At 37.4% G+C, this 24,426-nt stretch overlaps 1 protein-coding gene across 2 annotated transcripts in view; it reads right to left on the bottom strand.

Moving 5' to 3' along the window:
* The window catches only part of DPP10 (dipeptidyl peptidase like 10), a 555,621-nt gene that overhangs the window by 152,070 nt on the left and 379,125 nt on the right, over nt 1–24,426 (bottom strand). For both annotated transcript variants that reach the window (XM_074873697.1, XM_074873696.1), the window contains exon 4: nt 4,173–4,267. In XM_074873697.1, coding sequence (XP_074729798.1) covers nt 4,173–4,267 — 95 coding nt within the window. The remainder of the gene's footprint in view (nt 1–4,172; nt 4,268–24,426) is intronic.

A 24,426-nucleotide genomic window follows, 5' to 3' on the forward strand; every position in this document is an offset into this window, starting at 1 on the left:
AGCAAGTCAGGAATTGCTGGGTTTTAGACGAGTCCAAAGCATGCAGCTGGGAGGAAGCTGTTGTAAATACAAGACCCTGTTCTAGAGTTTCCAAATTGAAAACAATTCTACTTGCATCGTTGGGCATTGCGAACAAATCAATAGCCTTTTATTTGATGATTCAAAATATATCCCATCATCTACACTCAGAAGTCTTCAAGAGTCATGCTAGATTCATTTCTGACCCTGGATCCTGGACTGAGTGTTTGTTAGGGTGTATGCATGGTATCTGAATAATCTTGCACACATCCACCACAAAAGCAGTGGAACCAAGGGCTAACAAAAAACAGTCTTACCACTTTCATAATTATTGCATCTTTTTTTGAGAGGGAGAAATGAAGGCAAAATTTCTAAAGGTTTCTTTCAGAGGATTCAACACATTTGGAAAGTACCATAACAGAACACACAGTCCCTACACACGTTTTCTCTCATCTCTGTGTTTGCTTTTTTCATTTTGGCTTGGGTTTAAGGATTGTAAAACAGAGTAGAGATGTTGAGCTAGAAGTATGATAAGGGACCAGATGGACAATGTCCCCTGAGCAAAAGAATCCATGTGGTCCTTCATGCTCTCCTCTCCAGCATAGCCAGATCTTGTGGCTGGGTTCTGTGTGAACCAGTAACCTGCTCTTAGTGACTTTATGTAATAGCTGACAGCAAAAGGAATAAATAAAACACTTGTTAAACATTGAAATTACTCAGATAAATATGGAGTAATGTTACTTATTTTGGAACTGTAGTGTGTAATAAAGTATTGCTAAATGCTGAAAAACTGGGAGGCATGTCACTTACGATCATGGTGATAGGCACCTCAGACAGATGATAGAGAACATACTGTAATCACATATCGAGGCAGCATTGAAAACATCAGGATGCCACACAGTGATTAATGTCTAGGGCTTTTTTTGGCTCCATTTAATAGAAGACTTACCCAGCCTCCAGCTGTTAGCATTTATATGCTGCTCACTCAGAATATTAACTGTTTATTAGACAGCTTAAACAGGATGCTCTACAGGAATACACTTAGAGGACAAATATGTATTGGAAAACATCTTTAAATTATGATATCCAGCGACACTAATAGATATTCTTTGTGCTTTACAAGCTACTCTTTTCACTTATGTCACTATATTTGTTATCCATAATATTGCTTTGCTGATAGTTTAATTATATAAAGGCCAGATTATTTTACTAGTAGATCGATTATAGAAAAGGATTTGATTAGAAAAGGACAAATGAAATGCAGACATTTCTTCTGAATAAAATCTAATGACACTGGAAAAAAAATAATTTAATGATGAAACTTTGGATAGATACTTCCCTATGGGAGAGAAATGGGCATCTTAGAATGACAAAAGACTAACCTTTTTTCCTTCCAGGTACATGACTATTTTTAGAGGTATTTTTAAAGTTTTGTTTAAAAATCTTTATACATATATTTTTAAAAAAACAGCAGTCTGCTTTTTTGCTGATACACACACATAGTGAGCATAGCAGCTCTTCAGTAGGGCTATCTGACTTAAAGACAATAAGCAACACAGTGAAGGATAAAAGAAATGTACTTCGCACAAAAATGGCAGTCTCTAAGATGCAAAAGAAGAGCCAGTGATCTGGACACAGTGGAAGACTGCTTCAGGGGATTAGTAATGAGGAAAAAAGAAAATCTGTTTTGAGCTACTGGTTCAAATAGAGCCTCATCAGTAGTGACAAAGAGTCATTACTAGCCCCTTGACTCTGTGCAATGAGTTTATCACGGCAGTTCAATTTTCAGTGGACAATTATCAACATTACCAAGAAAAACCTGCCACTTCTGGGGGGCTGCTGCAGAGAGGCAAACAGGAGAGGGAACACAGATTGAAAGCAGACTAATAACTCCCATCAAAAGGTGACACTTTCATGACTAAAACTCTTTGATAGGGAAGAATGAGGGAACTTGCATTGCCACTGCTTATGTTGGATCTGTGCTGTATTTTTTATTAATATAAGACATCTCTGCAGAGTAATTAAACCAGCACCACTCTAATTACGCACCAGCAATTAAGCAGATGTGACACTGCACGAGGAAAATGTTTGATAAACGATCCAGGTGTCTAAGTTTGTAAGGGTACACTTAGCAGTGTGAATTGGGGAACAGTGGAGCTTAGAAGAACAGGACAGCTTTTGATTTCAGTCGTACAGTCTGCCTCTGTAATGTTAAGATCTCCTGAAAGGATCGCTGGCCACCTTGTCAACAGACAACTCGGCACAGCAACATTTCCCATTGCTGTCTGCCAAGCATACACCAACAAACTTACTGAGTCTTCTGCTCTGTTTTCAGCTTTTTATTCTACTTCCATATGAATAATCATTGCTGGAATTCACTTTACTTACCTCTAACACTCTTAGCTTTTGACTGTGTACAGAAAGGAGCTTTGCAGGAGAAAACTATTTGTCTCTGTTCCACACATAACTGTTAAATGGTTGCTTAAATATTACCCATTTTGGATCAGTTCCCCACATTTCTAACTAAGAATAGGTATCTAGTGTCTAGAGCTCTCTCAGTCTGTGTGACTTAAGGATGAATCAGTTCCATAAAAAGCCCAGATAAGAGCAACTTTGTGAAAAGAGGCAATGCTCGCAGCGTGAAGCAGCCTGTCCATACTGATCCATCATTACTTGGCAAGACTGGTTTAGCATAATGGCCTGAATAACTTGTCATGTTGCCATTACACTTGACATCATATGAGCCAAATACTTGCAGCCAAAAGTATATGAATTCATCTGTGAGAAAACTCAAGTCTTGTCATTAAAGTCAAGTTTTATAGGCAGGGATGTCCAAGCAGCTGCTTGTATTCAAGGGATACACTGAAGGCAATACATAGGCCCGACACAGTTAATCCTCTACGTAGCCAGGCAAGTGCTCACATAAGAGGGAAAATGCTTCTGCGATACTTTGTGGTTTGTACTTTACAGTAATTCACCTTTTCACCCCCTTTTAATTGTGTCTGCCAGCCTTTTTTGGGCTAAGAGGTACCTGGAGGCACATCCCAGTATATGGAAGGGTGCAGCTTGTAGAAAGGGAGCCTCACACACATACACACCATCAAAATACAATTCTCTCCTCCCTTTTCCTTCATCTTTACATTGACCTAGGAAATCAGCATCGAGTTCTTTCTCCTGAACTTCTGCTCTCCTCTTTCTAGTTCGAGGAGTTAGAAGAAAAGGTCACCAGGGGCTTTACGTTTTGAAAGGAGAAATCTGTATCAGCAAAGGCCAGGAACAGACCAGGAATAAAATCAGCTTTTGCCAAAGACCACTGATGAAAATGAGTCATCCTTTTGGGTCTGCAGGTGCAAAAGATTTTACTAAATTAAAAATACAGGGATTAGAAATAACAGCCAGTGGTCTGTACGGAGTATTTATGAGGAAAGATTGACAAGCCACGTGTTTATGCTGCAAAACCCTGATAAACGAGAATTACAGGGTAGGATATAAGTGGTATCACTGAGAATAACAGCAGCAAGCAAAGCAAAAGAAAATGTAGACTAAGGCATTAAAGCATTTCTTAGCAATTACTGCTAGTCAGAAACATATGCAAACTACTCATTATATACTATTTATTGGTCAAGAGGAATAATCCCCAATCATCTAGTTTGCCATTAAAGCACAGAGGAACAAGTAAACCAGAGATTAACAGGACTAGGAAATACATTTTTCTTTGCATATTTAATTGCTTAAAGGAAAATCTTCATATGATTTTTGAACACTTTTCCCCTTTTCCAATAGTGAAAAGCTCTCAACATTTTGAGTAACATTCTCCCATTTTATGAAATCACTTATAATAGACACCAGGTAGATTCACCAGCACATATGTCAGGCATGATCCTTCAAATGGCCTGAACAAAGCGTGGACTACAGCCAACAACATATCCTCCAACATCTTGGTTATTTACACGTAGGAATAAAACAACAAATAACTTCAGCCAGAAATCATGCACTGACAGAGGAATGGATTACACTTTCCATTTATACATAATCTAGTCTAGGTTATAAACATATTTTCTGTAACCTTTAAATATTGTACTCTCTCACTCCTGTTGCAGGAAAAAATGTTAGCCGACTTCCACTAAATAGTAAGTAAATAATATATTACTTACAAAAGTCGTATTTTCCAATAATAATGTAGTTGTATTTGTTTCTACATTCAGTTCAACAACATGTCCATTCCTATTTTTATACACCACTGCTGTATCTGCAACAACAAAGGCATTAACAGTTAACAAACATATTGAGTATTTAACACATCTGTAGAGAAAACCAGCATATTAAGGTTATTAGAATATCTTTATTACAATACATAAACAAGATTGAGAGAAGCATTGCACTCATAATAGCTAGTTTTGTTGATCTCCCTCACGAGCTTCAAAAATACCAGTTTATGCCCTATAGCATGCTGACCTCACTCAAAAATATTTCATTTAAATGGAAACATTTTCTGTGGCAAAAATATATCCAGTGGGATTGCTGTGAATGAAGTGACATCTTGAACGTAAAACCTAGGTAGCACTGTCAATCTGACACTTTAAGGTCCAACCATATGCACTATGAAAAGGGTCATATACAAAAGTAAATTTTTGCAAAGAAAAAAGCCTTTGCTGGACATCATATTCACATATATCCTTAGAAGTGATTCTAAAAAACTTCTGTACTATTCTGTATCTCCAGTAACAGGACTGACAAAGATATGTACTGTATCTTAAGACAGTCCATGTCCTGTGCAATTAGTGCTGGGCCACAGAATACTAGATCATCACATAAGCTGAATGTTAGCAAAGGAGTGTTAAAGCTAAATAGGACAATTTGTAGAACATATAAAACACTGTGGGATGAACTGTCATAATTTTTGCCTTCTACCACTTACTTGATTTATAAGTTTCCATAAAAAAAATAATCTAATACACCTGAACTAAAGAAAAAAAAAAATTATAAAATTAGTTGTGACTCCTATGAAAAAGGCTTTGTATCTGTTTGTATCGGTAGCTGTAAAATTACCAAGAAATACACAATAACTATATTAGCCTTGATTTAAAACAAAAATTGGTTCCAAATTTCCCACTATTTCTAAGAAAAGATTGAATAGACTGCTGATTCTTTCATGTTATTTAAAACCCATGTAATAGATTTATATTTAATCAAATGAAACTTTTGTTATAAAAATGTAGAAAGCATAAGAAAAGTTCTAAATTAAGCCTAAAGGAAACACAAAAGAACTTTACTAATCCTCAGTAATGTCTGAGAAATTCATTACAGATCCCTGAATTTTATGAAGTGGGAAGTAAACATGACTAGAGAAAAAGGTTATGCTATCATAAAAAATATGCTTCGTTTATTCAGAAAAATGAAGCTGTATTTTAATTGACTCCACAGAAACTCCAGATATACAGCACTAGTGAATATCCTCTGGTATGTTCTGTAAAATTAATGAAGCCTTATTTGAAGAGCTTACAAAGCTATTTTAGGATCATGGCTGGGAAGTGGGGTGGATTGATGGAGTTTAGGACTATTATCAGAGCTGTTGTTTAGGAAGGAAAATTAGATTGTGAAGGGTGGAATTAATAGCAACTTCTTATAAAGAAAAAGATTTCAAATATTCATTTTGAATAAAAAGTAGTAACACTTTGTAGAAAGTTATTTTGGTTTCAGGTTACTAGCTACTACAGAATATTAAAGTTCTTGCAACTTCTTGCAGGGTTTTTTGCATGTATTCTTTTAGGTACTCTAGCACTGAAAATCCCCAATTATGTTGTACCATGATATAAGCAATATTACAGAAAAACCAAAGATGTCTGACCAAAGAACTGTCCCCAATTATGAGTAAACCATAATGTGAGAAATGGCACATATAACCCAAAGACATAGAACAGCTGTCTACAACTAGCCTTGTTCCTTCCCACCGCTCGAACAGTGCTCTGAAGAATGCATTTCTGGTCCAAAGGTGAGACTAATATGATACCCAAATCCAAACAACAGTATCAGAATGTAATTCCTTCTCAGTTATCTACTTTTCCACATCCCACATACATTTGGCCAACAGGATTTATAGCATCATGCCTCATTAACTAATCCTACCATGAACATTTCACCCAAATAAAGAACTTGCCCTTAAAATTGCTAACAGGACCATGAGTTAAATACACAGTCCTAGGGCCTTTCTTGCAAGTCATACACATGGTGTGAAATGGCATTTGGAATAGCAAATACTGTGAATGACATAAATTAAAGTCTTTGTTCTCAAGTTAGAAGAGAATTTATTCAAATGATCAGAACCAAAAATTGAGCCAGACCTCTTCAAAAGGCAGACTTCACTGGACAGTAATTATACCTCTCACTGAACTTGGGGCTTTCATCTCTATATTGGATTCAGTAGTTAATTCCTGAAGTGCATAAATTAAATGAACACTTGCAAAATGCATGGAGATTCTCAGATGAAAGACGGTATCAAAATACCATGCAAGCATTGAGCACAAATACAGTCTTCAAAAATAATCATATCAATTTATATGGAAGTCTCATTTCAATCAACAGCTTGTCAGGCTGGATAATGTGATAGTTGATGGTCACACAACATAATGATGATTTTTTTCATTGATAGCTCAAATGTAAGTAAGAGCCATAAACATACATTTGGTTTGAGATTTTTGTTACCTAGAGTCAAAAAGTCTACAGAAGAAAATAATACCTAGCCCTTAAAATTGTCCATTTATACAGCTGGTTGATTTATTTTATTATCTTGGTATCTTTGCCACAAAAAAGTTCAAGGATCCCTGACACTTCACAAAGCCATTCAGAGAAGCAGGATTCCTACTTCAAAGAAATTTTCGTTTAATTTAAAACAAAGAGTAGTATCACGTAAAAGCCTCTTGGCTGGGCACAAACTGCAGCACTGAAAAGTCACATTATCCATCTAAGGACATCATAGAAAGCATTCTGTGTTCAGCAAAGGAGAATGTGAGGAAGTCTCTATAAAGAACATGTGTTATCAAGTCACCAGCCCTGGATGATGTACACAAAACAGTCTTTAAAACAACTCATTGAAAATTTCCTACTTGTAATAGTTCTCAAATTTCTGAAAACTTTGGAAGCTCCAAACCGTTGGATGACTGACAAGTTTATTCTGTGCTACTAAAAGGTGAAGACAGACAACCAAAGGTCTGTACAGAAGCTATTCTGACATCAGTCCCAAATAAAACAGCGGCACAATAAATCCAGGATTCTTCCTACAAAATACTGGCTAGCAATATCATTAATATCTGATAGCATTTTACGGAACATAGATCTCGTTAAATAAAGTTTGACAGGGTTATGTTTGATATCGGCAACTATGCTGAAACTGTATATTGGGTTTATTTCAAGGTATTTGATTTATTTTATGACACTGTGGTTCCAAAGCTTACATTATACAGAATTAACTGGAAACACATTAGAAGGATTAAAAATAGTATCACTAAGTAAAATAAAGAGGAAGACAGGGTACTCCTATGAAGTGATCAGTCTCACCTGGTTAAATGGTCATTATTGTAAATGGGAGACTTGAAGAACAGTGATGGTAAGAAAAGCTTATGGGTTTATGCAGATAATTACTGTACTATGTATTCTCAATGCAATATCATGACAAAAAGAGTTGATGCAATTCTTCAGCATAAGTAGATCACAAGTAAAAGTCCTAGGGTGATCTTAACTCTGCTCACACCACTGGTGAGAATGACAGTATTGTAAAACGTTCAGTTCCTGGAATGTACGCTGTAAGAATTGGAAATGAGTAAAGAGGAATGCTAAGAAATTGTCAGTGTAACTCTGGATCAGAAAGCAAACAAAAATGCAAGGTTGGAATGGTTAAAACCATTCAGGTTAACAGAGGGAAAGTTCAAAGACATCTAGGTCATATATATATACAGTTAGGGAAAAGTTGACGACAAGTATGGAGGCTGGGATGTCTGGAAGAGCTCAGCAAAGGAGATGACAGAATCAGCAGCCCTGGGAGGTTTTTTCTTAAATATATGCTTTAGATCTTTACGTCAAGAATTAGTTTAGTCTGAATGTGGGTAAAAATATAAAGGCTTGAGTTTGGAAGGCTGTTGCAATCTCTTCTGGCCTGGAATCTCTGGATTTAACTCCCTCTATTGATTTTCTCATCCCCTTCTGCAATGAATCTTTGGGAATGCAGGATTGTCTGCACAATATAACTCGTGTTTGTAGCTCTGTGCTAAGACAATTTTAATAAAAATCTCAAACCTTGGGTTTTTTTAGTTGACTGCCTGTGGGATCAAGGGATATTTATTCTTCCTTCTGATACATAATTCGTCTCCTGTTTGTGCCTTCTACTCCACTTTCCTACAGACTATCAAATATTGATCTCAGCTGCAGATGGGATACTGGGGTTGGTTAGTGCTGCAGCATCATTCAGAGAATCCACATGGGTATATGCCTGGTATGATGCTCGAAGGCACAGTGTCAAAATTCCACAAATCTCAGATGAGAAATTCTTCCCCGGCAGACAAAATGGACTACCGCTCCTTCTCCCCTCCCCTGCCTTACCCTGCAGCAGGTGGTTTAGTCTACCTGCTGAGATGGCTCTGGTACGGCTTACCAAATTGATTTGCTCAATTGCAGGGGTTTCAAAAAAGAGTGCCATAAATATCTTTCCTGTTCTCTGTACTGCATATTTAAGGTTTTTCATCAGAACTGCAGTGTCTAGTTTAATTAAACTCATTGGGTTTGTTAGAAGACAAACGTCATGTCTGTCTGAATAAGATAACAAACTTGGTGACTCAGACAGACAGAAAAAGGTATAGTAGGCTCAGCTGTTATTATAGATAACTATCTTTGGGAAGAATTTATTCCACCTTGATTTTGAGCTTATTTCTAAAGCTGACTCTGAGGAAGGCTGCCCAGTGGACATGCAGCTCTGTAGATCAAACCAGCTGCTGAACAGGCTCTCTACAACTTATCTGGCTTTCACAAATAATGCAATATTAAATATCACATGAAAACAAACTCTAAAACCAAAATTCTTCTGTGATTATCGCAGCATAATAATTTCACCTGAGTCAGCAACACAAATATTATATCCTCTTACAGGATTATATTAGCTACAGAACCAACAATAATTTATTTTATTATTGTGAGGCTAAATGTCAAAATTCTTATGCTATTGTATATTCTTAAAAGTAAATTTTTTCATCATGTGCTCTATCTCTAGGCAAAGAAGGTGGAACACATGTTCTGCTGTAATGATTAATCCATACAATTTAAATCATAGTTTGGATGTATATATCAATGACATAAATATAACCCTCAGTGATGCAACTATGATGTAAACATGGCAGCATCATAATCTCAGGTCTTTTTAAAATGAAAGCAGCATTTCATGTAAATAGTTTTACTAAGGCTATTGTTCCTGTTTTAGGTTCAACACTGGTAAAGGTTCTGCTCAAGATCAGGATATGTGTTGTTGGCAGGAGATGCAGCTCTATACTGCGCCTGGCCTAATATATATTCCAAGGAATGTCAAAGTACAGGCAAAATATCATAAAATGCAAAGAAATCAATGCAAAACTTTCATATTTGACAAGCAGCTTGACCCCCATCAATTCTGCAATAACTTCTTTAGCCTCATTTATTGAATTTTCCCTCATTTATTGAATTGACAACACTCTGCCATGTCCTAAATGCTATAGAATTTATTTGCAGCACTCACTGTTCCAACTAGCTTCACACGGCATCATATATGTTCACATTATCTAAAAAAAAATTCAGGGCCTTTTAAATTCAAATGAAAAATTATGTATTATGTGAGGGAAAAAACGGACAAACTCCCATCCTTAAATACATTGCCATCACTGAAAATCAAGTCCTGAATTGTGCTAGTGTAAGAGTTTTGCCCAGGGTCTATATGGCCTTTAACAATTTAGCTTTCTGAAAGCAGGACACTGAATGGTGGTGGTTTATTTGATAAGTATAAATTCTGATTTCACATGTCACTGAAATTAAGCAACTCATGCTGTAATTTAAATTACACAGACTGGGTTGAAAGGGCAAGTTACCATAAACTTTAAAGCAAACCTAAATTGTGACTAAAACTCCATATTCCAAACACTTAAAAGCTTACTACTGTTTAGAGCCAGCCTCTATTATCTTTACTCAAAATTACTGTATCTGTAAGCAATGCTATGAGGATATCTAGACTGCAATTGATTTGTCAAATAAATCATCTAATTAGTTCAAACAACAGTTGTGCAATGTTAGTCCACTGAGCTGTTTCTTTATTCTCTTTCACTAGTGTTTCCCAAATGAACATTAATTATTCTTTCACCACCTTGAAAAACAGGATTTACTTACAAAGATCCATTGCACCTTACTTCACAAGGATACAATTAATATTAAGGCAACTATTTCCTCAGAAACCAACCTTTTCCTTGTTTACAGATGAACAAGCCTGTTGTGTTAGAAACTTTATTACATATCATTGGTTTCCTGCTCCAAAGAATTAGAAAAGACAATACAAAAGGTAACAGATAAAGAAGATGCACAAAAAGCTGAAGTGATTTGCTGCAGGCCATCAATAGCACGTTGAGGAACTTAAGTCTCAATTTTTAGTCCAATGCCCAATATTGATTCAAATTTCTAGTAGTTGAAAGTTTTCTTCTTTTATTGGTGGTATCTGCATATTCATACCTGTACATGACACAAAAAGCTCCAGGCTACTTACCATGTAATTATTTTCTTCTCCCACTAGTCACTCCAAAAGTCTCCCTGTGTGCCTTAAACTGTTGACACACTTATTAACCACATATTTCAGCTGTAAGTCAAGAAAAAGCTAGTCATGTCCTACATGTGAATGAACAAAGGTGATATGAAATGTTTTGTCATTTCTGTAGGTCTCTAAATCTGGGATATATTACAAGACATCACAGATCAATAGAGATGTAAGACATGACCAGTCAACTAAGAGTCATCAGTGTTGTACTTGGAAAGATCCAACAGCTTCAGGAACAAGTGGGGTTTGCCTGATAAAGCATAAAAGCTGGAAACCTGCCCTGCATAGACTCTGAGAATTTGTGAAAACTTAAGGAGGCAACATAGGCTCACTAAAGCCACAGGAGTTAGGAGATTCCTAAATCTGAGCCTCCAATATTCTCTGCATGCTTCCTCTTAGCCATGCAAGAGTTGTGTTGCTACCAGTGGGTTTATTTTATTGAATTTTATTCTATCCTATTCACAGAGTTTTAAAACTGTGAATTTTAACCTGTGAATACACACCATGTTTTTCCTCTAGCCTTTAATAATCATCATAGCAATCCAAGGTTACTATAAAACCAAAAGCTGCGTAGTTTATAAATCCACATTGCCACCATGTTCACTGAAATTACCTTGAATAATCTCTGCAAATGCTAATACAGGGAGTAACAGAGTTAATAGTACTACTTTGGAGAAAAAAAACCCTAATTCCTACTAAATTCACAGTACTGTTAATGTAAATTTTGTTTGCCAAACAAAAGTACTTTGGTAGAATATTTGCTAGATTTTGATTCTTTGTTGATAATAAGGTTTAATTCATGGTAACTCCTGAGATAAACTTGTGTGGATCCGTCAATTTCAATGAAGACATGCCAAGTCCAACTTGCTAGGACCTGTCTCAATAGTGTTTTAGAAATTACTAATACTGATATTGAAGAGTTTGAAGAAAAAGCTGATTTATAAAGAAGGTAGAGAGCGCACAGGCAGCTAATTTGTACAGAGCACTGTAAATCTTAGCCTAAATGAGCCCAGAAGTAGTAGGCACTGACACTCTTTAAGTATTCACATCCTAACCTCCCTTCAATTACAAATGATGAGCAATACAGAAATCTGATGGGTTTTTGTCCACTTTGTTTTCTCCGTTCTCATGATAATACAGAACACAGATGCAAATCTGGGGCTTTTCCCTATCCAGCAAGTACCATAGCAAGGGGAGCAGATAGATCCTCCCGTACCTCTAGCAGAGCCTGCCTTTTGCTTGGCGGGAGGAGGCCCAGCTGATGAGCCCCAGACTCCTGTTCAAGGGAAGGGCCCAAGAAGTTTGCTGGGGATACAGCAGCATTAGTACTTAGGTAGTTTTGTAAATAAAAAAACATCGGATATTAAGGCAATCTATCAAACAGTCATGAGGGCATAAGTAGCATGAAAAACTGAAGGAAAGAGAAAGAGAGACGTTCAAGCAAAGCTGAAAATCTGCTCAACAATACCTAGAATACGAAGGCCTCAGGGCAGTCTTCTGAAATTACCAATAGTGTTAACCTGAAGACTGTAAATGGTTGTTTTCCTACTGAAAATATTTACTAAGTTTTGTTTTGTTTAACTAAAATTCAGCTTTGCAGCACAAACAGCAGCATTAGCAAGGCAGAGTCCTCTTTTCTCCGTATTTTACATCTTTTTTAAATACAAACATGAGACAATGTTGATACCTTGCTGTCAACACATACGTCAATCAGCGCTTGCTGCACACAGTACTATTAGAACTGCAGATGGCATTTCATTAAATTGATTATAGAAAATGTCATGCTAATTAAAATAGAGAATGCTTTCTGATTTAATGAACGGGAGGTGCTAGACAAATCTTTGTCTAATTAAGTGTTTGCTAATTAAATAAAATAGTCATTTACAAAGATATTACAGATACAGACCAAATTTCAATATGTCAGATAAGTCATGTGTCAGCTGAGCAAGATTTTCACTGCTTTTCTAAAAGTTTAGGCTCTTTTTAGTAGTACTTCCAAGAAAACATTTATTCTGAACTAGTTTTACAATGTAAACTGTGACTCTTCCAGTCAATCTTTAACTCTATAGAAGATGACCTACTCAAAATGGCTTTCAAAGTTGTAGACACAGGTAACTCCTGTACTTTCTGACTTCTGCAGGTCTCCACTTCCCTTTTCTTTCTATGTCCAACACCAACTAACCAAAACCGAGGTGGAGATCTTATGGCACAGTAGCTACAGAAATGGAAGTAGCACAGTCACAGAGGCATCCCACTGGACACATGCAAATTAGCTTTGCTGAGAATGTGGACTTCTCAGTTATTACACAGAGATATATTAACGTGAAAATAGAGCCCGAGAGAGCAGATCTCCACTGTTACGCTGATATGGATGGATAAATCAAGCCTAATCAAAAAAAACCTGGATTTTTTTTTTAATTATGCTTATTACATGTTGTATATTTGTGCAGAAAGAGATAACTAGCACAAATTGGGAGTGCAGGCATTTGCACAAAACCTATCCTCCTACCTTCTTCAACTCCAGAATAAAGTGATCAGGCACTCTGAATTGACATGGAAAATTCAAATGCCCATCCATAATCAATATATCTTCCTCTTTTTCTAATCTTGTTGCTGGATATCATACCAAGACATACTCAACTCATGCCGATTTTCAGTGGTCCCCATTACTTTAGTATATTATTAATGTATGAAAATCCTCAACTCTTCTCAACAGTCACTATTCACTTATAAAATTGCAGATTTCTTCCATATCATGCAATGGCACAGGATCATGCCTCATTATTACAACTGCTGATATCCCCATACCAGCACGTCAGATGGGACAGAGGAAGTAGACAGCTCTTGAATATTAACAAATCCACTGGGGGATTTACAAGAAAAAAAAATACAATAGTGAAATATATAGTGCACTTAAACCAAGTCTTCTTGAGTTTGAACTGAAGCCAGTGAGGAAATATTCACTTTAGAGCTGTGGAAGGTGGTAAGGTGGACAGTGACCATCAGCCACAGGTAGTAATGTTTGTGATAAGCTCAGCTGGAAGAACATGACTGACTGCTGCCTAAGCAAGTCACTTCTGTACATGTTGAAAAGATGTAAACAAAAAGGAGCTGAATTACTTCACAAAGACAACGAAGATATAGCTAGATAGATTGAAATGTATGTAATCACAGGGAATGTAGCTGAACAAAGTTCCAGTGACTGTACTGGAGCTCTACCCAGACACGCTGTGGAATTCACATGTGCTGTCAACTTAATTATCACATAAAAACTAAACCTTCTCACCCAGGTTTCTGAAAAATATATTCCTCTTCTATGTACTGCCATGATAACACAAAGCTGTTCTAATTTAGATATTTCCAAATTTTTCCTACAGGTTTACCAATTTATTAACAGGTAACTTCAATTGCAACCCCCTGAGGGCTTGGCTCATGCCATCCATGGCAAATGGCAGAAATAGCTTGCTGGAGCTATTTCTTCTCCAGCCTTGTTAGGTGGAGTAAAAGCTCTTTCTTCTCCAGTCTTCCTGGATGGAGAAATCTTCCTGCAGTTTTCTTCTACTCCCCTGGGACTCTGCTTGGGAGTGAGCATAGCACCTCTACACCTGCTCACTCAGACTTCCCAAATCCAGGCTGCCCCAGAAGGGTCTGTCTCATTTTATCCGTTTCAAGAGTACACTCACAATAACACAGTTGCAGCTGAGCTCCAGCCTTCTGAAACGGTCAACACACCATGTGACAGCAAGATGTTAACATACATCATTCAAGGAGCTGTCTAACAATTCCAAAAACTTGAAAGAAAATAGGAGCTATGCCATAATTAATCTCCTATCAGGAGTAATAAAGGTCTCCCTCAGTTTTAGAACACAACCGGACAAAGCACTACAAGCAAATGAATAAAAATAAATGAAAATGGAAAGATCTAAGTGTGTACTAGCATAAATGGGAGGCAGTTATCTAACCCAAAGATCAATCAGTTGATGGACTAAAACACAAGACTTGACTATTTCTGCAATTTGTCCTCACACTTTCCCCATTCCACTTTTTTTTTTTTAATGCAGAAATCTCCATCTGTATTTCTGTCATTACTGGGAGGAAAATGTTAGGGATATTCATTTCCCCCCCTAGAGCAAAGCACTAAACATGATTTCATGGTGTTAAAAGCTAGGATAATAGACTTGACTCTATTAGTCCATTTCAATTTGTTTGAAATGCAATTAACAGTAAATCAGCACCAAGAGAAAGAGGAGGGGAAGGGAAGTATTCACGACACAGAGCCTTCCTAATAGGCTACATCACTGCTCGTGTGCCACACAACTCTAGTAAGGTCCACCAGGTTATTACTCCTGGATATCTTCTGGTACCTACACGTTTATTTAGCTGTCCTCTCTGTAAAAAAAATAATATATAGGGACTTATAATTAGAAAATGTACTGTACATAAGGTGCTAAAAAAATTGATGTGGAAGAGTAGGGAAAGTTATACCAGCACTTTGGTTTTCTCACCCCACATTGAGCAGTGATGATGAAATGTCAGACATTGCTGTAGATGTAATTTTGCCAGCACAGAACATTCAATCTTTTCCTAAATTTCCCACAAAACTGCTCAGCTTTCCCAACTACATGGAAACATTTTTGGATAAGAATAAAAAAAATAATCTCTGGTTGCTCTCTTGCATTTCACCAAGGACCATTACTGAGTTCAGCTTGGCAATGGACTCAGCCAGCTGTTGCCCAAATAATGTACACGTCCCTGGACTATTGCGAAAATTAGGGAACAAATTCTCAGTCTCAGTCACACATCCTATCCCAGCCTCTTCCCCAGAGAGATAATCAGGTATCTCAATACAGCAGCACTTCTCTGACAGCCTTGGCAGTTGACCTTTCTGCTGAGACTGTCAAGAAGACCAGCCAGACGGGACGCGGATGGCTCTGCTTTGGAGTGGGCAGCGTGGCCCAGACCAGATTTCACACAGATTACTGAATTGGCAAGGCTGCACTTTGGATAAGATACAGTGATTTCAAGGAAGGAAGATTTATATGCTTCTCTACTCCTATATAATTACAATTCTCAAATAAAACTGGGTATTTCAACATGCAATAGAAATGTGAACTTCCTATGCCTTTCAAACACTCCTGAGAGCTCACCAGCATTCCTACTTCTGCAGTGCTCTAGATGCATTTCATAGACAAACCCAAAATTTAAAATTCAATGGCTATGTACATATCACAATAAAAAAACAGTCCCTGGAGCCATTGTAGGGCTGCAGTTTGCTCACCTCCTTTTGTCCACATGAAGGCGTCTCTGCAAGCTGATTCAGGCAGAGCTGATGGCTCAATGCCTACCATCACACTCAGGCTGTGGGCTTGCAGTGAAAAGATGGCAAGCATAACATCGCAGTGGCCTCAGGGCTGTCCTTAACAAGCTGCATAATGTAGCTCTTGAGAATCTGGCACTCCCAGCAGAGCACAATGAGGTCCTGGCATAGGATTTCGGGGTTTACACTGACAATGCTGATGCTTATTATTTACCGCTCTTCAGCTAATTGTTGTAGTGGAAATTACGCTAAATCCAGTACAGCCTCTAGTAAATGTATCTTGAAGAAAATATAATCAAAACAGAGGATACAGAGCACGTGACTATGCAATGTAATATCTAAACCCTAAGTGAGAGCAAGGATAGTCTAGAGTCAGATTATCTGCTACTGACAAAACCTGTAGATGGTTTTGTGGAAAATAAGTATTCACAAGCACTTGAAAGGTGAAATAAATACACTATTAAATTAGTTTTACACAGATCTTATCATATGCTTCATTCAGGATGGGACTACTTTCTACCAATGTATCATAACTCTTCAACTTTAATCAATGAAATCAGAGGACAATATATTATGTCCCAAAAGAAAATATGCATATCAATCCCAGTAAATACCAATTTTCAGAGTATGATGGTGGCAAATAACATTCCCATTCAGTGCTCTATTTTCCTTGCTTTTTAATGACTATTCACTTCTTCAGAGCAAGCTTTCTACTGTAGTGAAAACGACAACAACAAGGTATGTCCACAGCTCAAAGTCTGAGCCTCAATCTCTAGAAATAGTTACGTCATCATCAACTGGATGGTGATAATGTACACCATTTGAGATGTGGAACATGCAGTGGAAAGGATTGCTAATTATCTGTAAAAATCAAACCTCTCTGTTTTTTATCACTTTGTGTGTAGGTCTGAGAGTATCTGCTAAGTATTGAGCAGCAAAAGATGAAAGTTTGTGATATTAGATATGTAGTTTAAATCTACTCTAAAACTCTGACTTACAGGTAACAATAAGACATATTTCTCAGCCAGCAATTTGCTGTCACTGAAAATGAAATTAAATTTAAAAATATGACACTGAATAATAACTTAAAGTATCTCTGTGCAATAGAAATGCTTCTTATTTTAATAAATATTCATCATTATGGCAGTTGGTACAAAAAATTCAGTAAGTCACTAGTGCATTTACTCTCAGTGCTTTTCAGCAAGACACTTACCATGTGCTTCAATTTCATTGCACTGAATCCAACAGCTTTGCTAGAATTTAGACATTTTTGTTAAAATCCTGACTGTACTGGAGTTAATGAGAGTTTTGCTTCACAGTGCAGTGGACCCACAATTTAGCAGGTGCAGCTAAATGTCACAGAACTACACAATTGACAGGACTTGTTTTTTTTATTTTATACTACCAAAGGACAAACAAAATTTTCTAAGTTATTATAAAAATAAACAAAGGTAGGGAATTTTCTGTTCACAGTTATTTAACCTGAACTTTCCAAAATAGCAGGTGTCTCATTCTGATTTACGAGAAAAACATGTTGATTAAATGAAGATCATTAACTCTTGAGAATTATCATGCAACCAGTAATATAGAAGTCACATCAAGGCACTGTTTTGTGATTTTATTTGTATCTGTTTATGAACCTAAAATACCAGTCTATATTAAATTATTGCTACTAATCAGTCATGTGGACTTTGAATAGAAATTAGACATTCAAAAGTCACATGTGTCATTAAAATTTTTGCCCAGATATACTAAATCCTGTGTATATAAATTTAACTTATGAAATGAAAGCACTTAAGAGGTCTTGCTTTCGTATGTGTTCATTACCTACCATACTACTGGAGTTCTTAGGAAATACCCATGCTAGCTAATTTGAAAATTAAATGGTGAGTGTGCAGGTCTCTAATCAACATAGATATGGAAACACAGATTTGGCACCAATATTTGAAAACACTGGCAGAATTTCCTTTGGCATTCACTTCTTTTGGATATCATTGTCTAGTCTGTACATGTAATTCCACCAGTCTGCTGAAGCGTGGGGAATTAGACAGGCAGTGCCAGTAACTGTGTAGGATCACCAGGACAGTGCTTATCTTGACCCAGCGGGTTCTGTCCCATATGGCACACTCAGGGCAAGCTCCATAAGAGCAGGAAGAAGGTCTGGAGAATGGAATGACCCAGGAAACAGTCTTATCCTCAGGATGCAAACAGAAAACTCATATGTAAGCTCAAACTCATACAAACTGATGGATGGAAACATATCAACTAAAGCCCCTCGTACCAGCCTGGAACGGATTCTGACTGTAGTTTGGAGCACTCGCCAACAGATTTTATTTGGCTTGTAGATGAAGTCTTAGTTCCAAAGGGAAAGTGACACAAGCAATTAAGTTTCCATCTTAAGATCATTTTCATGTGCTTTTACTTCTTCCAAAATTACAAAGGTGACGTGTCATGGTTTAACCCCAGCTAGCAACTAAGCACCACACAGCTGCTCGCTCACTCCCCACTGGTGGGATGGGGGAGAGAACTGGAAGAGTAAAAGTGAGAAAACTCATGGGTTGAGAGACAGTTTGACACATAAAGCAAAAGTCACGCACACAAAGCAGAACAAGGAATTCATTCACCACTTCCCATCAGCAGGCAGGTGTTCAGCCATCCCCAGGAAAGCCGGGCTCCATCTCATGTAACGGTGACTTGGGAAGACAAACGTCATCACTCCAAATGTCTCCACTTTCTCCTTCCCCCAGCTTTATATGCTGAGTATGACCCCATCTGGTCTGGGATATCCCAGAGTCAGTCAGGGTCAGCTGTCCCGGCTGTGTCCCCTCCCAGCTTCTTGTGCACTCCCAGACACCTCGCTGGTGGCGTGGGGTGAGAAACAGAAAAGGCCTTGACGCTGTGTAAGCACTGCTCAGCAGTAACTAAAACATCCCCGAATCATCAATACTGTTTCCAGCACAAATCCAAAACATAGACCGGTACTAGCTGCTATGGAGAAAATTAACTCAATCCCAGCCAGAACCAACACAGTATGTTAGTTAGGGACATTTTGTGCAGCTCATCTACGCAATTAATTTGAAATAAAATGTAGCTAAATGGCGATAGTACAAGAAGAAAAATCAAGGAAAGGTTGAAAAATGGCACTCTTGGCAAGCCAGCAACTGTTCTTTAACAGCATAAACACCTAGTGGTAATTTGACTTCATGTTAACCACAAAAGGAGGAGCACAGATCTGCTCCAGGTGTGATGTGCAAGTGAATCAATAGAACATTTCTCCATGCTTTAGTCATACATTAGTTTCATAGAGTAAACTATGGTTCCAAATGTATCCTAGTGATTATTCCTGGGAATTACACTGCTTACCTGCTTCTGATCAGATAATTCAAGCAATTAATTTTTTATTTTCCATTTGATTTATCCTCCCCTTTCAGATTAACATTGTTGTTGATTTTACTAGTTTCTGGTTTTCCCTAAGTAAAAGTGAATTTTTTTTCATTGAATGCTAACTTTATTAGTAAATCTATACCTGCTTAATAACTGCTTCACACCTAGAAATTATTCTATTAAAAGTTTAAACACAACTGTTTGAGATTTTTTTCTTTTTGCACCCAAAAACCACAGAATAGATGGAAGGATTGAATAAGCTAGAGGATGAAAGGTCAAAAATATATACCCTGTGCTCATGATCTATTATTAATTTTAAAAACTGATCCAGAATAAGCACCGCTATGTCATGAGGAAACCCTAAACAGAAACATCCTTGCTTTTTCTCCTCTACTTCATTACCAAGGATGTATTACAGGGGAGGTAAGAAGGGTGGAGCCACAAATATTACCAGGAATGAAATTTGCTTTGGTGTAACTGTGCTTCGGCAGAACATCCATACTTCAAAACTAAATATTTTGTTTTGAAAGAATATTAAATACCTTGCTAAATGAGAGATCTTAAATTTGTTTACATTTATTCATTTTTATCTTTTTTATTAAATATTTTATGATAAACATTAAACCTCCCCTGTGAGGACAGGCTGAGAGAGTTGGGGGTGTTCAGCCTGGAGAAGAGAAGGCTCTGGGGAGACCTTAGAGCGGCCTTCCAGTACTTCAAGGGGGCTACAGGAAAGACGGGGAGGGACTCTTTATCAGGGCATGTAGGGACAGGACAAGGGGTAATGGTTTTAAACTGTCAAAGGGTAGATTTAGATTAGATATAAGGAAGAAATTCTTTCCTGTGAGGGTGGTGAGACACTGGCACAGGTTGCCCAGAGAAGCTGTGGCTGCCCCCTCCCTGGAAGGGTTCAAGGTCAGGTTGGACGGGACTTTGAGCAACCTGGTCTAGTGAAAGGTGTCCCTGCCCATGGCAGGGGGGTTGGGACTGGATATCTTTAAGGTCCCTTCCAACCCAACCCATTCTATGATTCTGTGACATGATTCTATGATTTTCCTGATGCTAAATTTGTCAAACAGATTTTGTTCTATTATTTTCATTTTCTGTGCAATTAAAAAAAAACACTTTGTGCTCCAAATTGGAACACAGACAGAAATGCTCCCATTTTTTCCAAATGCAAATCACTTTTAGTAGTTCTAAACGTGAATTTTATTCTAGTTTACAGGCTGAAATTGAAGTCACTGCAGGAAAGCTACTTAGCAGTTCCACAAAATCATCTGCAGTACATGAAGTAGATTTTGTCTTCCAAATTATATATTCCAAGTACATAAAGGCTGGACAGTCAGAACTGATGTAAATAGAATAAACTGCATTCATTATATACAGCAGATTCAGAGATTTCAAGGCCAAAATGGCCCATTATGGCCTTTTATCCTGAATTCTTTCAGAGCGCCAATTACAGGATTTTGACCTGCAATTCTGGCACCAGGCCTATAATTTCCTGTTGGGTTTTCTTTTATAGAAAGCATGCAGACTTGCTTTAAACACTTTAATGCAGAATCCACTGTATCTCTTGATATTATAATATGAGCTGACAAAGGAGAAAAACAAATCCTACCATGATGCCATTAACACCTTACTTAAAGAAAGACCTTTCACTATAATAATGCCTGGGGGAACCATCAATAAAACAAATCTATTTAATTTTACAGTGTAATGTGAAACACACTAAGTAAATGCCAGAACTTAGAGACTACTCTGCTCTGTTCTGTTCTGTGGAGCACACAACTTCTGCTGTCTGAATCCAGTCTGTTTCATGGAAACAATTCATTATCAGGGTAAAAATACAAAATTATATCTAAATTTATCCAGCACAATGAAAACATACCTGTGGGGACTGGCCCTATGCTGTTGTCTCAGCACTTTGCCATTCAAGGTCACAGTACAATCGCTTCAACTATCTCCCCCTCACCCATTATAGGAACAGCCTTAAATACTGCCCTTCGATTACTATAGCTTTGCACAGAGGAAACATGTTTGTGTGATATATTACACATATTAAGAAGCAAATGGTTATATTTGCAAGTCCATCAGGATCCATGCTTTCCAAAACAGTAAAGGACTCAGAGAAATACAGTTTAAAAAATTATGGAAGCAGGTTTTCTTTAAAAATCCCTACCCAGCAATGCTGACACTTACACGTTCAGCTGTTGCTGCCCTCCTCAGACTCATGGGAAGGTTTTGGACTCACAAGTGCCAGCAAATACGGATCCAGCCAACAGGGCTGTAACCACCTGTAGGCTCGGGCTACACCTCACAGCTGCACAGCACACACTGCTGACAGCACAGAGCCAGGGAGGCTGCAAGGGACAGCGTAAAAACATGAATTGCTTACAAAAAAAAGGAATGTTAAAAATAAAAAATGTCCGGCACTTCCTTATTGCTTCATGTCTCCCACCAAAACAGCCTACAGGAACCATGTAGAGGCTTCCTCCACCACTGTAGGTCAGAATTCAAGAAACCTTTGTATTCTTGCCTTTAAATGGACCTGTGCCAAAGGCACAGACATGCACAATATCAAAAACAGGTTTTCATAACATACTGTGAAATTTTCTCTATGTAAAGAGAAAAAAAGAGCAGCATAAGTTGCCAACTCACATCCAGTTTCTCAATATCCTTTTTTTGCCCCTCACATTTTAGCAAGGCTCCATTTAGTGACACTACTTAAGTTTTCAGGGCTACACCTATTCTGAATATGTAGAGTTGGTTCATTTTGACTTTGAAAATACATTTTGTACTCGGGCCACTGAAAGTCACAGGTAAGGCGATCCAATGATGTATATAATTTCTAATACTTAATTTAATTAAGATGTGCATTTAAATTTCTGTGCCCCATAAAAACTCACACATATTCCGTCTGCACAGAGACTAAACATTCCTTTTTCTGCAGTGACACTTTCCCTAAATATGAAACCCAAAAATCAGTAACAACGTTACTGTTACTGTAACACTTATTTTCAGCTTAGACTAAAAAAGCATAGGATCAGCTTTAAAGGCACAGCCCTGCAGGGGCAACAGAGGTATTTCACTTTTTTCCCCTCCAAGAAAAGAACCCACAAATGGAGTTTCCTAGGAAGTAAACTACTTCCTAAGAAGAAAATAGCTACTATATTTGAGGATGAATGTCTTGTTCCAAGCAGATGCCTAGCTTGGGCCAAGAACCCTTGGTCTGATGCCAATGACTCTAAGATAAAGACTTTTCACATCTCTTACTCAGCAGAAGGGCAGAGGAAGAAAGCTTCCAAGCTCCCTGGAGTGAAATATCAGCACTATGAGTCTGTGCTCAGTGATGAGGACATGCTTGGCATACTTGGTTTTGGGGGGAGGAGAGAGAAGTGCCTTAATCCTCACTTTAAAAAAAAAAAAAAAAAAAATAGCTACCTCTTGGCAAGAGCAGGTTACTTACTCCCTACAGCAAGGAAAGCAGCTGGGAAGAAACTGTAACTTTCAAAATATTTGAAACTCATCACTGAGAAAGTTTGGCACAGCTTAGCTCTGGCTCTTACTGCAGGACTTTTATCACTATTTTTTCCTACTTCTAGGAAAAATTTTGCGAGTATACACCAAATAATGCAAAGAAAAATATATTCATTATTTTTGGTAAAAAGCAGTAATTACAGGAGTACTTATGAAACCTAATTTTATTTTTAGCTATGAAAATACAGGCAAAAAGCTATCACCCATGCTTCTGCAGTCTTATAGCTAATTAAACACTCTTCTGAAATATCACAAGGCAATGGAAAAAAATGTAATGTAATAAATAACCTGCATTTTGTTTTTTCTAACATGCTAGCTTTTTAAGACAAAAAGCCTTTGAAGTCTTGCAGCACAAAGTTATTTCCAAGTACTGGGTTTTTAGGTACTACTTCTATTTCTTATCTGGGATTTTTCACTTGTAAAATAGACAGCTGGTTACACGTACACCTGAGGGGGGGATAAACAGTACAAGGCTAGCACATCCTAACATAGTTAGGATGTTAAAGTGATGTGGAATCTAACACTATACAATATATTTTTTACATATTTGATCAGACAATTTACATACATTATAAATACAATAAAAAAGTCCTACAAATAATTACCAAATGGTAAATATTAGCTAAATTTTGTAGACCACATGACGATTTGCTTTATCCTTGTAGAAGAGGTAATATAATACTCATCCTCTCTGAGAGGATACTCATCCTGTTGTGAAGTTCTTGTACTGTCTGCCTGATAAGGTAGTACCCATACACTGAACTTTCAGTATGTCCAATTAACATAAATCACATCTTTTAATAATGTGATTATACATCACATACCAAGAAAATAATATTTCCACAAATTCATATACAGGTTATTTTTTAAAAAAATACAGGTCACATAACATAAACGTGAAGCAAATTATTCTCTTCTAAGTAGCAATTTAAAAATGTAATGCCTACTAAAATCATGATTCTCATGCGAAAGAAGCCAGGGTGGTATTAAGCATTATGAGACTAAGGAGCCACTGAGCTGGCTGGCTGAGCAGAGGCGTGAGCACGGGCTTGCAGGGACCATGGACAAGGACAGCAGTCGCAGTGGCCCAGGCACATCTCTCTGGGAAGGGCTCATCTCTCAGACCAGATCCTGAACCTGCACTCACCTGGAACAGTACCGATCACTCAATCTAGATCATGCATTCAGATGGATTTATTTGTGCACCAGCAATGCTGGCCAAACTAATATATAATTAATCAATATAATAGACAATATGTTTCAAAAAGTGCAAAAATAGTGAAATTTTCCTTTAAATAAGTTTTTCTTTCATAAGTATACATCGGTGATTTTTTGGTAAATGTTAAATGAATCATTT

The sequence above is a fragment of the Strix uralensis genome, chromosome 6 (genome assembly GCF_047716275.1).
Source record: "Strix uralensis isolate ZFMK-TIS-50842 chromosome 6, bStrUra1, whole genome shotgun sequence".
Lineage (NCBI taxonomy): Eukaryota > Metazoa > Chordata > Aves > Strigiformes > Strigidae > Strix > Strix uralensis.